The sequence below is a fragment of the Pristis pectinata genome, chromosome 12, assembly GCF_009764475.1.
Source record: "Pristis pectinata isolate sPriPec2 chromosome 12, sPriPec2.1.pri, whole genome shotgun sequence".
In the NCBI taxonomy this organism is placed as follows: domain Eukaryota; kingdom Metazoa; phylum Chordata; class Chondrichthyes; order Rhinopristiformes; family Pristidae; genus Pristis; species Pristis pectinata.
Window position 1 is genome coordinate 43,528,917 of NC_067416.1, and position 14,406 is coordinate 43,543,322.

The 14,406-nt window shown below is 45.0% G+C and overlaps 1 protein-coding gene across 1 annotated transcript in view; it reads left to right on the forward strand.

Annotated features, from left to right (window-relative positions):
* The window catches only part of rufy2 (RUN and FYVE domain containing 2), a 96,891-nt gene that overhangs the window by 58,048 nt on the left and 24,437 nt on the right, over positions 1–14,406 (forward strand). Inside the window, exon 13 of the mRNA XM_052027862.1 lies at positions 13,167–13,286. Within this exon, the coding sequence (XP_051883822.1) occupies positions 13,167–13,286 (120 nt within the window). The remainder of the gene's footprint in view (positions 1–13,166; positions 13,287–14,406) is intronic.

The window sequence follows — 14,406 nt, forward strand, 5'->3', positions numbered from 1 at the left end:
GTTTGGTTTCTCCAGTGTGGAGGAGGCCACACTGTGAATACTGGCTGCAGTGCACTAGATTGGATGAAGCGCAAGTGAATCACTGTTTCACCTGGAAAGACTGGCTGGTGGGAAGGGAAGAGGTAAAAGGACAAGTGTTGCATCACCTGAGATTGCAAAGGACAGTGCTGTAAAAAGTTGGGTGGTTGGTAGGAACAGAAGAATGGACAAGGGTGTCATGAAGATAAGGTCCCTGCGAAATGCTGGAAGGGGCGGAAAGGGAAAGATGCATCTACTGGTGGAATCTCTGAAGGTAGTGGAAATTGTGGAGAATGATCTGTTGGAATGTGGAGGCTGGTGAGGTGGAATGTGAGGACCAGGGAAACTCCATCCTTGTTCTGTCCCAGAGGAGAAGGGGTAAGAGCAGAGGCACAGGAAGATGAGATGCAGTCAAGGGCTTTGTGAACAATGATAGAGAGGAAGCCACAGTTCCGGAATGTGGAAAACATTTCAGAGGCACTGGTATGAAAAGTCTCATCAGAGCAAATATGACCAAGACTGAGAACCTGGAGAATGGAAAAGAGTCCTTGCAGGAGGTAAGATGGGACAAAGAGTTGTCTAGATAGCTGTGGGAGTCTGTAGGCTTGCAATGGATGTTAGTAGCTAGCCTATCTCCGGAGACGGAGACAGTGACCAGAAAAGTAAAGAGTCAGAGATGGCCCATAGGAAGCTGAGAACAGGGTAGAAATTGGCGGCAAAGTTAATGAAATTATCTGGAGAAAGTGAGTGGAGTTGAACATAGACATAGAACATAGAACAGTACAGCACAATACAGGCCCTTCGTCCCACAATGTTGTGCTGACCTTTAAACCTCGCCTAAGACTATCTAACCCCTTCCCCCCCACATATCCCTCTGTTTTAAATTCCTCCATATGCCTATCTAGCAATCTCTTGAATTTGACCAATGTACCTACCTCCACCACCGCCCCAGGCAGCGCATTCCATGCCCCAACCACTCTCTGGGTAAAAAACCTTCCACTGATATCTCCCTTGAACTTCCCACCCATTACTTTAAAGCCATGCCCTCTTGTATTGAGCATTGGTGCCCTGGGAAAGAGGCGCTGGCTGTATACTCTATTCTTAATATTTTGTACACCACTATCATGTCTCCTCTCATCCTCCTCCTTTCCAAAGAGTAAAGCCCTCTCTCCCTCAGTCTCTCCTCATAATACATACTCTCTCAACCAGGCAGCATCCTGGTAAGTCTCCTCTGCACCCTTTCCAATGCTTCCATATCCTTCCTATAATGAGGTGACCAGAACTGGACACAGTACTCTAAGTGTGGTCTAACCAGAGTTTTACAGAGCTGCATCATTACCTTGCGGCTCTTAAACTCGATCCCTCGACTTATGAAAGCTAACACGCCCTAAGCTTTCTTATCTACCCTATCCACCTGTGAGGCAACTTTCAGGGATCTGTGGATATGGACCCCCAGATCCCTCTGCTCCTCCACACTACCAAGAATCCTGCCATTAACTTGGAGTCTGTCCTTCCAAAGTGCTCACACTTCTTCGGATTGAACTCCATCTGCTACTTCTCAGCCCAGCTCTGCATCCTATCAATATCCCTCTGCAATCTTTGACAATCCTGCACACTATCCACAACACCACCAACCTTTGTGTCGTCTGCAAACTTGCCAACCCACCCTTCTACCCCCTCATCCAAGTCATTAATAAAAAGCACGAAAAGCACTGATCCTTGTGGGACACCGCTAGTCTCAGCCATCCGATCTGAATGCACTCCCTCCACCACAACCCTCTGCTTTCTACAGGCAAGCCAATTCTGAATCCACATGGCCAAGCTTCCATGGATCCCATGCCCTCTGACCTTCTGAAGAAGCCTGCCATGTGGAACCTTGTCAAATGCCTTACTAAAATCCATGTACTGCACTACCCTGATCAATCTGTCTGGTCACTTCCTCAAAGAACCCTATCAGGCTTGTGAGACATGATCTGCCTTTCACAAAGCCATGCTGGCTGTCCCTAATCAGTCCATGATTCTCTAAATGCTCATAGATCCTATCTCTAAGAATCCTTTCCAATAGCTTGCCCACCACAGATGCAAGGCTCACTGGTCTATAATTCCCTGGACTATCCCTACTACCTTTTTTGAATAAGGGGACAACATTTGCCACCCTCCAATCCTCCATTACCATTCCCATGGACAACGAGGACTCAAAGATCCTAGCCAAAGGCTCAGCAATCTCCTCCCTTGCCTCGCGGAGCAGCCTGGGGAATACTCTGTCAGGTCCCGGGGACTTAACTGTCCTAATGTTTTCTAACAGCTCCAACACATCTTCTCTCTTGATATCAACATGCTCTAGAACATTAAAGTTACCAACACTGTCCTCAGTGAAGGAGAAGCTGTTCAGTGAAATCAGGCGAATGAGTGTGTTGATAGAGGGGAAATGGTTGGACCCCAGCTCAGGGAAGAGGAGGAGGGTCCCCAGATGTGGGATGGAGGTGTAAAGAGATTGTATGTCCATGGTAAAGATGAGCCTGTTTGGGACCAGATATTTGGGAAGGGTCAAAGTGACATCTGAGGTGTTTCTTTTTTCTCTGGGAGTAGAGGACTTACCCAGCCTGACCTCCCACCAATGTCATCCTGCTGTGCTTTTCACAAGTCCTACATTCTTTGTCTGTGTTCTTGCTCTCTAACTGCTCCCATTCACTCATTGACCAGAATACTTTGTTTTCAGCTTATCCCCAGGTTACTCTGGTTTTACCATTCAGAGACATATCCTCCTCCACCCTCCCTACAGCTTAATAACCACCTTTGTCTCCTTGCCAGTTCTGAAGAAGGCTCTTTGACCTGAATTGTTAACTCTGTATCTCTTTCCACAGAGGTGACCTGCACAAGAGGGATAGGTTGCATCTGAACTGGAGGGGCAGGCAGATTTGCTAGTGTTACTAGCGAGGGTTTAAACTAGATTGGCAGGGGTGGGATCCAAAGTAGCAGTGAGGCAGATAGGAGGCTGGAAGTTGAGACTGAATTGAATGGGAACCAGAGGGCCAGGTCAGAAAGTGGAGGGATGGAAGGGAAGTTAGATGTCCTGACCAGTAAGTCTGTAAGGAAGGACAGGCAGGAGCAAGGTCATATACACGATGGGACGGAGGGGTTCAAGTGTGTGTATTTTAATGTAAGGAGTATTAAGGGTAAGGGAGATGAACTTAGACCATGGATCAATACATGGAACTATGATGTATGGCCATTACAGAAACTTGGGTGAGAGAGGGACAGGACTGGCTGCTTAATGTTCCAGGGTTTCGATGTTTCAGACGAGATAGAGAGGGAGATAAAAGAGGGGGAGGAGTTGCACGAATAATCAGGGACCATATCACAGGGGATATAATGGAGTAGAACTCAAAAAGGAGAAAGGTGCAATTACTCTAGTTGGATTATACTATAGACACCCCCCCCCCCCCCCCCCCCCCCCCCCCACCTCCCCCAGTAGCCACCTGGATATTGAGAAACAGATATGTAGGCAGATTAGGGAAAGGTGCCAAAAACAACTGGGTTGTTGCCATGGATAACTTCAACTTCCTCAGTATAGACAGGGACCTCCTTAATGCAAGAGGGTTAGATGGGGTTGAATTTGTTCGGTCCATACAGGAGAGTTTCTCAAAACAGTATGTAGATAGTCCAACTAGATGAGGAGCCATACTGGACCTGGTGTTGGGAAACGATCCTGACTGCAGTGAGCATTTAGGAAACATTGATCACAACCCTCTAAGTTTTAAGATAGCTATGAATGGACCTTGTAGGAAAGTATTAAATTGGAGCAGGGTAAATTACTAGAGTATTAGGCAGGAGCTAGGGAGAGTTAATTGGGAACAACTGTTATTGGGTGTCCACATCTGACGTGGAGGATGTTTAAAGACCAACTACACAGAGTGCAGGACCGGTATATTCCGGTAAGAAGGAAGGACAAGGATGGCAAGGTCAGGGAACCTTGGATGATGAAAGAGGTGGTGAATTTGGTCAAGAAGAAAATGGAAGCGTATGTAAGGTTTAGACAGTTAAAATTGAACAGGGCCCTTGAGGAATATAAAGAAGCCGGAAAAGAAGGGAATTGGGAGAGCCAGGAGGGGCAGTGGAAAGTCATTGCCAAGTAGGATTAACAAGAATCCCAAGGCATTTTATACATACATCAAGAACAAGAGGATAACTAGGGAGAGGGTAGGACCACTCAAGGATAAAAGTGGGAATGTGTGCTTGGAGGCAGAGGATGTGAGCAAGGTCCTAAATGAGTACATTGTGTTGGTATTTACCAAGGAAAGGGACATAGAGTAATGAGAACGGTGTGAAGCATCATGATATGCTAGGACATTTTGAGATAAAGAATGAGGTGGTATTGGGTCTCTTGAAGAACACTAAGATCGATAAGTCTCCAGGGCCTGATGGGACGTACACCAGGTTATTGAGAGAGGCAAGAGATGAGATTGCTGGGATTTTGACCAAGATCTTTGTGTCTTCTCTAGCCACAGGCAAGGTCCTGGAGTACTAGCGAGTAGCTAATGTTGTTCCATTGTTTAAGAAGGGAAATAGGGATAATCCTGGAAACTATAGGCCAGTGAGTCTCACATCACTGGTAGGGAAGCTATTGGAGAGGATTCATGGAGATAGGATTTGTGAATATTTGGAAAAGTATGGCCTAAGTAGCTTTGTGCAGGGCAGGTCGTGTCTTACTAACAACTCAGTTTTTCAAGGAGGTGACAAAGGTGATTGATGAAGGTAGAGCTGTGGATGTTGTCTACATAGATTTTAATAAAGCATTCAACAAGGTCCCTCATGGTAGGCTCATGGTCCCTGCATGGGATCCACAGTGACATGGCCATTTGGATTCAGAATTGGCTTGCCCATAAAAGACATGGTAGTGGTCAATTGTCTTATTCTGACTGAACGTCAGTGTCTAGTGGTGTTCCACAGAGATCCATACTGGGACCTCTGTTTGTGATGTATATAAATGACTTGGATGAAAATGTGGATGGGTGGGTTAGTAAGTCTGCTGATGACACAAAGATTGGTGGTGGTGTGGATAGTGTAGAAGGTTGCTAAAGGATACAGTGGGATGTAGACCAGTTGTAGATATGGGTGGAGAAATGGCAGATGGAGTTTAATCTGGCCAAGTGTGAGGTGTTGTACTTTGGGGGATTAAATGTAAAGGGAAAGTACACAGTTAATGGCAGGACCCCTAACAGTGGTGATGTACAGAGGGATCTTGGGGTCCAAATCCATAGCTCCTTGAAAGTGGTCGCACAAGTCGATAGGGTGGTAAAGGGGGCGTAATATTAGTCAAGGCATTGAGTTCAAGAGTCAGGAAGTTATGTTGCAGCTTTATAAAACTCTGGTAAGGCCACATCTGGAGTATTGCATTCAATTCTGGCCACCCCATTATTGTAAGGATGTGGAGTCTATGGTGAGGGTTCAGAAGAGGTTTACCAGGATGCTGCCTGGATTAGAGGGCATGTATTTTCAGGAAAGATTGGACAAACTAAGGTTGTTTTCTCTGAAGCGGTGGAGACTGAGGGGAGACCTGATTGAAGTTTATAAAATGATGAGAGACATAGATAGAGTAGACATCCAGTATCTTTTCCCAGAATCAATGTCTAATACTAGAGGGCATGTATTTAAGGTGAGGGGGGGAAAGCTCAAAAAGGGGATGTGTGGGGCAAGTTTTTTACGCAGAGAGTGGTGGGTGCCTGGAATGTGCTGCCAGGGGTGGTGGTGGAGGCAGATATGATAGAGGTGTTTAAGAGTTCTGAGATAGGCACATGAATATGCAGAGAATGGAGGGATATGGACCATGTGCAGGCAGAAGAGATTTGGTGTCATTAGCTTAATTAGTTCGGCACAACAATGTGGGCCGAAGGGCCTGTTCCTGTGCTGTGTTCCGGGTGCAGCCTGACTTGCTGAGTGTCTTTGTAGTGTTTTCTGTGTTTCTTTTAGCTCTGATAAGGAACTTGGTTCTCCCTTTCCATGTGTGCATGTGTAGGTTGGAGTAATTGTTATATTCATGTGCAGTTACTTATAGGTTAATTTTCTTAGAATCTGACTCTCCCACCACTGTTATTGGATCAATAGCATTGCTATGTTGTGTATGCTTGAGAACATTTACAGAGAATATGGTTGTTTTTAATTGTCATTAAATCACAGAACCTGTAGTCAATATCTCTGTTGAATTCGTTGCATCAGATTTGCATACAAGAACATAAATGGAAGTAGTTGGTAGTGTTCTGGCATTCAGTAAGGTTATGGCTAACCTGATTGTAGGCCTGATTCCCTTATAGTCCATTCCCTTATAGTCCATTCCCTTATAGTCCATTCCCTTACAGTACTTAATGACTCAGCATCCACAGCTCTCTGGTGATGAAATTCTGAAGGTTTACTGCATTCCTTATTATGTCAATTCCTTTATCACAAAACTACACCTCCTGTAGTTCTGGACTCTGCTGCCAGGTGGAGCATCTTCACAGCATCTACTCTGTGAAACCCTCTCAGAATCAAATGTATTCAGGGATATGATGAGCCAAAGGGCCTGTTTTTGTGCTGTATGACTCGATGACTTGAAGATCAGCTTTCATTCTTTGAAGTTCAGTGGGTATAGGCCTAATCTACTTAATCTTTCACCTTAAGACTTAACTCCTTCAGCCCAGGAATCAATCTGGTGAACCTTCCCTGTACTGCCTCTTATTCAAAACTGTGCTCAGTACTCCAGATGTAGTTGTACCAAAGCACAATACAGTTTTGCAGGACTTCCCAACTTCTGTACTTTATCTTTTCCGTAATAAAGGCCAGCATTACATTTGCCTTCCTGATCGCTTTTTTTGTTCCTGCATGCTGACTTTGGTTTGTTTTTCATGAGCTGTCTGAACACCAACCTTCTCACACAATGTAATGATCTCCTTCCTTATTCTTTGTACTAAAACTCACATTATGTTTCATCTGCCATCTTTTGCACACATTTAACCTCTCAATGTCCCCTGCGACATTGTGTGTGCTCCTCACAACTTGCTCTTCCATCCTTGTATCATCAGCAAACTTGGATATAGTACACTGTTATTAATGTGAATTTCAAACAACTGATGCCCACAATAGCCATTAAGTTATAGTCTGCCAACCTGAAAATTACCCTGCTCTGTTTTCTGTCAATTAACCTATTCCATTTCATATATTACTTGAAATATGGTGACTCCTTATTTCGTGTATGTGCACTTTATCCTTTCCCTTTTAAAATCTGAATACATGGCATCCACTGGTTTCGCTGTATTCACCCTTCTAGCTTCATTCAAAATGATCTGTAATAAATTTATCAAACCTGATTTCCCTTTTACTAAACTGTGTTGACTGCCCACTTCCTTTACAGTGGGCTCCAGTATCTTCCAGACAAGAGACTGGCTTTTCTGTTGTTTTTACTCTCCCTTCGTGTAAAGCAGGGTTATGTTTCAAGTTTTACAAGCCATTGGGACTTTTCTGGAATCCTGGGAGCTTGGAAACTCTGCAGTCGTTTTAGAAGCATAGAGGCAGATTATCCAGTCCTGGGGATTTGATGGTCCTTAGTCTCATTAATTTACCAAACACATTTCCTCTGGTAATAATTGTCTCTTGCCCCCATTGATTCATACAGTTTGGTCTGCTTTTAATATTTGTTCATCTTCTCTGCCATTTCCTTATTCCCTATTACACTGATAACTTGCTTAGCGCTGAAGGTGTGTTCCCAGCAATGAGAGCACTAGTGGAATCATCAATAAAAGGAGATATTATAGAAAGAGGTACATTACTGACTGTGTGTTGTTCCAGGAACATGCCATGACCCTCTGCCCCCGCATTGCTGTGCCAGGACCCTGGCTCAAATCCCTGCCCTCCATTGGCACTTCTGCAGCATTGAATTGGGTGCCCACGAGTGCTGGTGCTGTCAGGCTGGGGTGACGGGCACCGTGCAGCAGGGCTCAGAGCCGCATCCTGGCCAGCACACTGAATGCAGGCTGTTGCTGGCGATGAGCAATAGCTGAAAGACTGCCTGGACCCTGTGGTCTCCCTCATCATCTTCTGATGGATGTGATGGAAACTGCTGTCTCCCCTTTGTTTGGATGCACAGCTCTGCCTGGCCCTGAGATTTCTCTGTGACTTAGTCCCGGCTCGGCAGCACCAGATTCCCAGCACGGCAACAGGGAGGACAGGGAATCACTGCAGGTTACCAGAATAGAATACACAGCCCCAGCAGATGTCTTTTTTAAAGTTTAGGGGTTACAGGATCAGTCCTACCAATGTTGGACCAAGTGAGCTATAATGAATTGGCTGTCAGTGGGGTCATGCCAAGCTGGGTACCAGTGTATTAAGCTCCCCCGTGTTGGCTTCTAGGCACCAGTGTTTGTTTTTGTAGCTTTCCTCTGTTCTACTACACATAAAACTACTGCAGTCTGTTTCAGTATACCTTGTTGTTTTAATCTCTTTGTATTTTCTTCCTTTAAAATTTTTTTTTAGTTATCCTTTGCTGATTGCTAAAATTTGCCCCCCTGCCCCCAAGCACTATCATTAGAATCATAGAGTTGTACAGAATAGAAGCAGGCCCTTCAGCCTGTCAAGACTATCGAGACTAATCCCACTTGCCCACATTAATTCCATATCCCCCTATGCTCAGTCACGTACCTGTCAAGATGCCCCTTAACATAGAACAGTACAGCAAAGGGACAGGCCATTCGACCCATGAAGTCTGTGCCAACCATGAGGCCAATCCAAACTAATCCCATCCGCCTGCATGTGGTCTGTATCCCTCCATTTGCTGACTGTTCATGTCTCTGTCCAAATGCCTCTCAAACGTTATTATATCTGGTTCCGCCACTTCCATTGGCAGCGCATTCCAGGCAGCTACCACTATTTGTATTTAAAAAAAACTCGCCTCAAACATCTCATTTAAACTTTCTCCAGTCTCCCCCTTAAAAGCTACGCCCTCCAGTATTTGACATTTCCACCCTGGGAAAAGTTCTCTTATCTACCCTCTCATAATTTTACATACTTCTATCAGGTCATCCCTTAGCCTCCAATTCTCCAGGTTTGTCCTACTTCTCCTTGTAGCTAATCCAGCAAGCGTCCTGGTGAACCTCTTCTGCACCCTATCCAAAGCCTCCACATCCTTTCTGTAAAGCAGCGACCAGAACTGCACACAATACTCTAAATGAGCCCTAACCAAAATTTCATACAGCTGCAATGTGACTTCTTGACTTCTTTTCCAAACCTTACCATCCTTGTCTTTCATCCTCGCAGGAACATGTTGGTCTTGAATTCTGACCGGTGGGCCTTTAAATGACTCCAACCTGTCAGATGCATACTTACCTCATAACAGCCGCTCCCAGTCTACTCTCCCCAGTTCCTACCTAATACTGTCGTAATTAGCCTTTCTCCAATTTAGCATTTTGTCCCGAGATCCAGTCTTTTCCTCATCCAAAACTACGCAAGTTTTCAGCTAATTACGATCACTGTTCTCAAAATGCTGTCCCAGTGAAACCCTGATCACCTGACCAGGCTCACTTCCCCATACAAAGTCCAGTGTCTCCTTCCCTGATTGGATTATCTTCATACTGTGTCAAGAAACCCTCCTGAATGCACCTAACAAATTCTGCTCCATCTGACTTTATGGTACTAAGAGGGTCCTAATCAATATTGGGGAAATTAAAGTCACCCACTGCAACTACCCTGTTGCTTTCCATAATCCTCCTACATATCTGGTCCTCCCATCTCCTGCTGGCTATTGGGAAGCCTGTAATATAACCTCATCATAGTGATTGCACCTTTCTTATTCCAGATCTCTACCCACATGCCCTCACTGGATGATCCCTCCAAGTGCCACTGTGACCTTCTCCCTGATGAGTAGTGTAATTCCCCCACCTCTTTTATATCCCCCTCTGTCACATCTGAAACATCTGAATCCTGGAACATTGAGTTGCTCTTCTCTCAACCGATTCCCTGTAATGACTACCACATCGTAGATCCATGTACTAATCCAGGGCTAAGTTCATCTGCCTTACTCATTGAGACTCCTTGTACTGAAATAAACACACTTCAGCCCGTTAGCCCCACCAGATTCATTAACCTGGACCTTCCTGTCCTTCCTTCTCACATAGAGTCATAGAGCAATACAGCACAATACAGGCCCTTCAGCCCAACCAGTCCATGCCGACCATGGTGCCCACCCAGCTAGTCCCAATTTCCTGTGTTCGACCCATATCCGTCTCAGCCCCACCCCTCCACGTACCTATCCAAGTGCTTCTCAAATGATACTATTGTACCTGCCTCAACCACTTCCTCTGGCAGCTTGTTCCATATACTCACCACCCTCTGCGTGAAAAAGTTGCCCCTCAGGTCCCTTTTAAATCTTTCCCCTCTCCCCTAAATCTATGCCCCCTAGTTTTGGAATCCCCTACTCTGAGGAAAAGACTATTACCATCCACCTAATCTATGCCTCTCATAATTTTAAACACTTCTATAAGGTCACCCCTCATTCTCCTACGCTCCAAGGAATAAAGACCTAGCCTGGCCAACCTCTCCCTATAACTCAGGCCCTCTAGTCCTGGCAACGTCCTCATAAATCTTTTCTGCACTCTTTCCAGTTTAACCATGTCTTTCCTGTAACGATGACCAAAACTGTACACAGTACTCCAAGTGCAGCCTCACCTATGACTTATACAACTGCAACATTATCTCCCAACTCCTGTACTCAATGTCGTGACTGATGAAGGCCAGTGTGCTAAATGTCTTTTTCACCACCCTTTGTATGATGCCACTTTCAACAAACTATGCACTTGTGCTCCAAGGTCCCTCTGTTCCATTACATTCACTACTGCTCTATATCCTGTGCTGGTTTGACTTCCCAAAATGCATAAATGCATCACCTCACACTTATCTGTATTGAATTCCATTTGCCACTCCTCGGCCCACTTCCCTAACTTATCAAGATCCCCCTGTAATCTAAGATAACCTTCTTCACTATCAACAACACCTCCTAATTTCACATCATCCACTTGACCTAACCTCCACCTTCCCCTCAATCCCTCCACTAGCTGACCTACTACTCTGGTTCCAACCCCCTGCCATGCTAGTTTAAACCCTCCCCAATAGCAATAGCAAACCTCTTTGTGAGGATATTGGTCTGCCTCCAATTTAGGTACAATCTGTCCTCCTTGTACAGGTCCCAGCTCCCCTGGAAGAGAGACCAATGATCCATGTATCTGAAGCCCTCCCTCCTGCACCAGCTCCTTAGCCACACATTCTAAATTCCTATTTCTTGCCTCGCTATCATGTGGCATGGGGAGTAATCCTGAGATTGCAACCCTCGTGGTCCTGCTTTTTAACTTTCTACCTAACTTCCTAAATTCTCTTTGCAGGACCTCACCTCTCTTCCTGCCTATGTCGTTAATACCAATATGGGCCATGACCTCTGGCTGCTCACCCTCCTTCTTCAGAATGTTCTGTGCCCACTCAGACGTCCTTGATCCTGGCACCACCTGAATACGCCATCCTGGAGTCTTGCTCGCAGCCACAGGAACACCTGTCTATGCCCTCTAACTAAAGAGCCCCCTATCACTATTGCTTGCCTAGATGTTGCTCTAACCTGCTGTACGACAGAGCCAGTCACGGTGCCACTGAACTGGCCAGTGCTGTAATTTTTACCTGAGAGGCTATTCCCCCCACACCACCCCAACAGTATCCAAAGTGGTGTAAATATCTGCCACTACTTATCCACTGTTATACGTTTCAATCTGATTTTCCTGTCCACTTTGGCCAGCTCTCCTCTAGTTTCATTGTGATTTCATTGTTAATTGCTCTCAAACTGAATGTGACGTTCTCCCATGCTGTGATCACTCTTTCATAAAGCTTCCTTTACTGTGGGCTCACTAATTAATCTGATCTCATTACTTGTCGCAAGATGTAAAATAGCCTATTTGTTGACTGGATCCACAATGTATTGTCGGAAGCTGCCTTCATGGACCTGTCGTCATGACGTCCTTTGTCAATTTGATTTGGCAAATTTAAGATTAAAATTGCCTGTGATATTGCATTACCGTTGTTATAAGCTCCTTTTGTTTTTTGTTTATTCTGTCCAATGGTAGCTACTGAAAGGGGACCTGAAGACTTCTCCCATTGATGGATTTGTTTTGTTATTTATTGTCTCCATCCACATTAATTTTACTTCCTTCCTTTGAGGCAAGATGATTCCTCATTCTGCTGTGGTTTTAATCAAACTGCCGATCCTTGCTCAATGTCAAGTATGCTGGAATGTTCCGTTCCCAGCTGTGGTTATACCCATTTATTCGATATCGTGCCAGTTGCTCTTATTGGTTACAAGTAATTTGTGAATTCAGAAAAAGAACCTTTAACATTGATCTTATCACTTTTCCTTACAGTGGCTCTATTTGCTGACATCATTACATGCTCTGCCCCTTCCTGTTACACACTGCAAGTCATGAACTGCACTATTACAATTGTCCTTAAGAGAACATTTCTTAACTTACCCAATCTCTTTTCTCTCCCCTCTGGCCCTGTCTTCTGCTCAAACAATTTAATTTTGTTTGAAACCCAGTGTATAGTCTTAGTTGTTCAGTTTGCCAGGGCAGCCACATCTGAGTGAGATTTGTCCCAGTGAATCAGCTTTCACTTTCCCCACTACTTGTGTGAGTGCCCCATCATTTGAAACCTTTCTTTCACACACGTATTTAAGCCATACATTCAACTTTGACCCCATGCCAGTTTGCATACAGCTCGGGTAGAAACCCAGAGAAGTCTTTTGTTCAGCTTGTTATTTTAGATTCCAGCTCCTCAACTTCCTTCAGCAGAACTTTTCTTTTTTTCCCCTATTTGTTTGATACTTGGACTGCAACAACTATGTATTTCTCTTTCCAAGTTCTTCAGCTGACGTGATGTCCTTTTCCAGCAACACAGCCTTTCTTTTATTTCTCTACTATCCCTTTCCCTCCGACCCTCGCATCCATTCCTCTCTCTTACCTTCCTCCAGTTTAATTTGCTGATGTTTGCATCCTGTTATTTGCTTCTTTGTCTTTTTGGTCTATTTTCCACCCTGCATCCCTGGTCAAAGCATAGGTTTTATCCAGAGTTGATTTAACTTGCACCAGATTGCAGCAAGCAGAAAAAGATCAGGAGACAGCAGAGAAGGGAAGCTACAAGTGCAAGCATGAACTGGGGAACAAGGTGGAGACCCTGCAAAGAGAAAGTGACCAGAAGGAACAGCAGCTGTAAGTATATGGGGAGCAACTAAGAAAATAAAATGACTTTTGGATCCAGCACTCTCAGATAAATATACATAATGAGTATGTATTTTAATGCACGCTCGTCTCTTCTCTTTCTCTCTACACCTTAATTCTTGCAAACATTGCCATGATTTCCAACCTGCACTCTTCTCTCAGTCTCTTCACTGGCCCTCCACTTTCTATTGTCTCTTACTCTTTCCCAATATCTTGTTCCTCTTCCATTTCTCTTGTTTCTATTTGCCATTTTTTGCCCCTCCTCCCTTGAACCTTCTCTTCCCTCCAACCACTTTCCACTCTCCTGCCTCCCTCCTCCCTGTGTGCACCTCCTTTTTCTCACAGTCAACCCTTTATCTCAAAGTTGCTGTTCTCTTCCTTCCCACTTCAGTTTATTTCTGTGTCCATATTTGCCTTTCTTTTGCCTGCTTTATGTTCTGTCTTTAGCCTTTTTATCTCCCTCTGTCTACCCTTTTGAATTCCTTTTCTTGCTTTGGATGTCATTCTCTCTAACGTATTCTCCTACCCGTTTTGCCATGTCACCTTATCTCACTCTGTGTTCTGCTCTCACTCTCATTGTTTTGCTCTTGCTTACTGTCATTGCTATACTCTCGCTATATTGTGCCCACACTGTGGTCTTGGTTCTCTTTATTGCTCTCCCTCGCATTCTGTCTTGCCTTCAATCTGCCATCTGCCTTGTACCTTTGCCTGTTGTTCTCTCGTTCTCTCTCTCGCTCTCGCTTTCTCTCCCCCTCTCTCTCTCATGCCCCACCTCCGCCGCGCTCCCTCTACCGCCGCCACTCTCCATCTCTCTCCCCCCTGCGCTCTCCCTCTCCCCCTCCGCCCCCGCGCTCCCTCCGCCCCCGTGCGCTCTCTCTCTTCCCCCCACCCTGCCACAATTCAATAAATGGGACCCTATGAACATAGCAATTGGATCTTTTACAATGAGGGTCTGACTGTCCCCACAGGTTGTCACATGTGAGAGAGTTTCACCTGTAAAACAAATTAGTACATCCAGGCCTAATTCCTCCACTACTGTTGTATGTTAGACACACAGACTGTTGGTTATCAAAGTTGTACTAATGTGGAACGCAGAACAGTACGGGCCTTT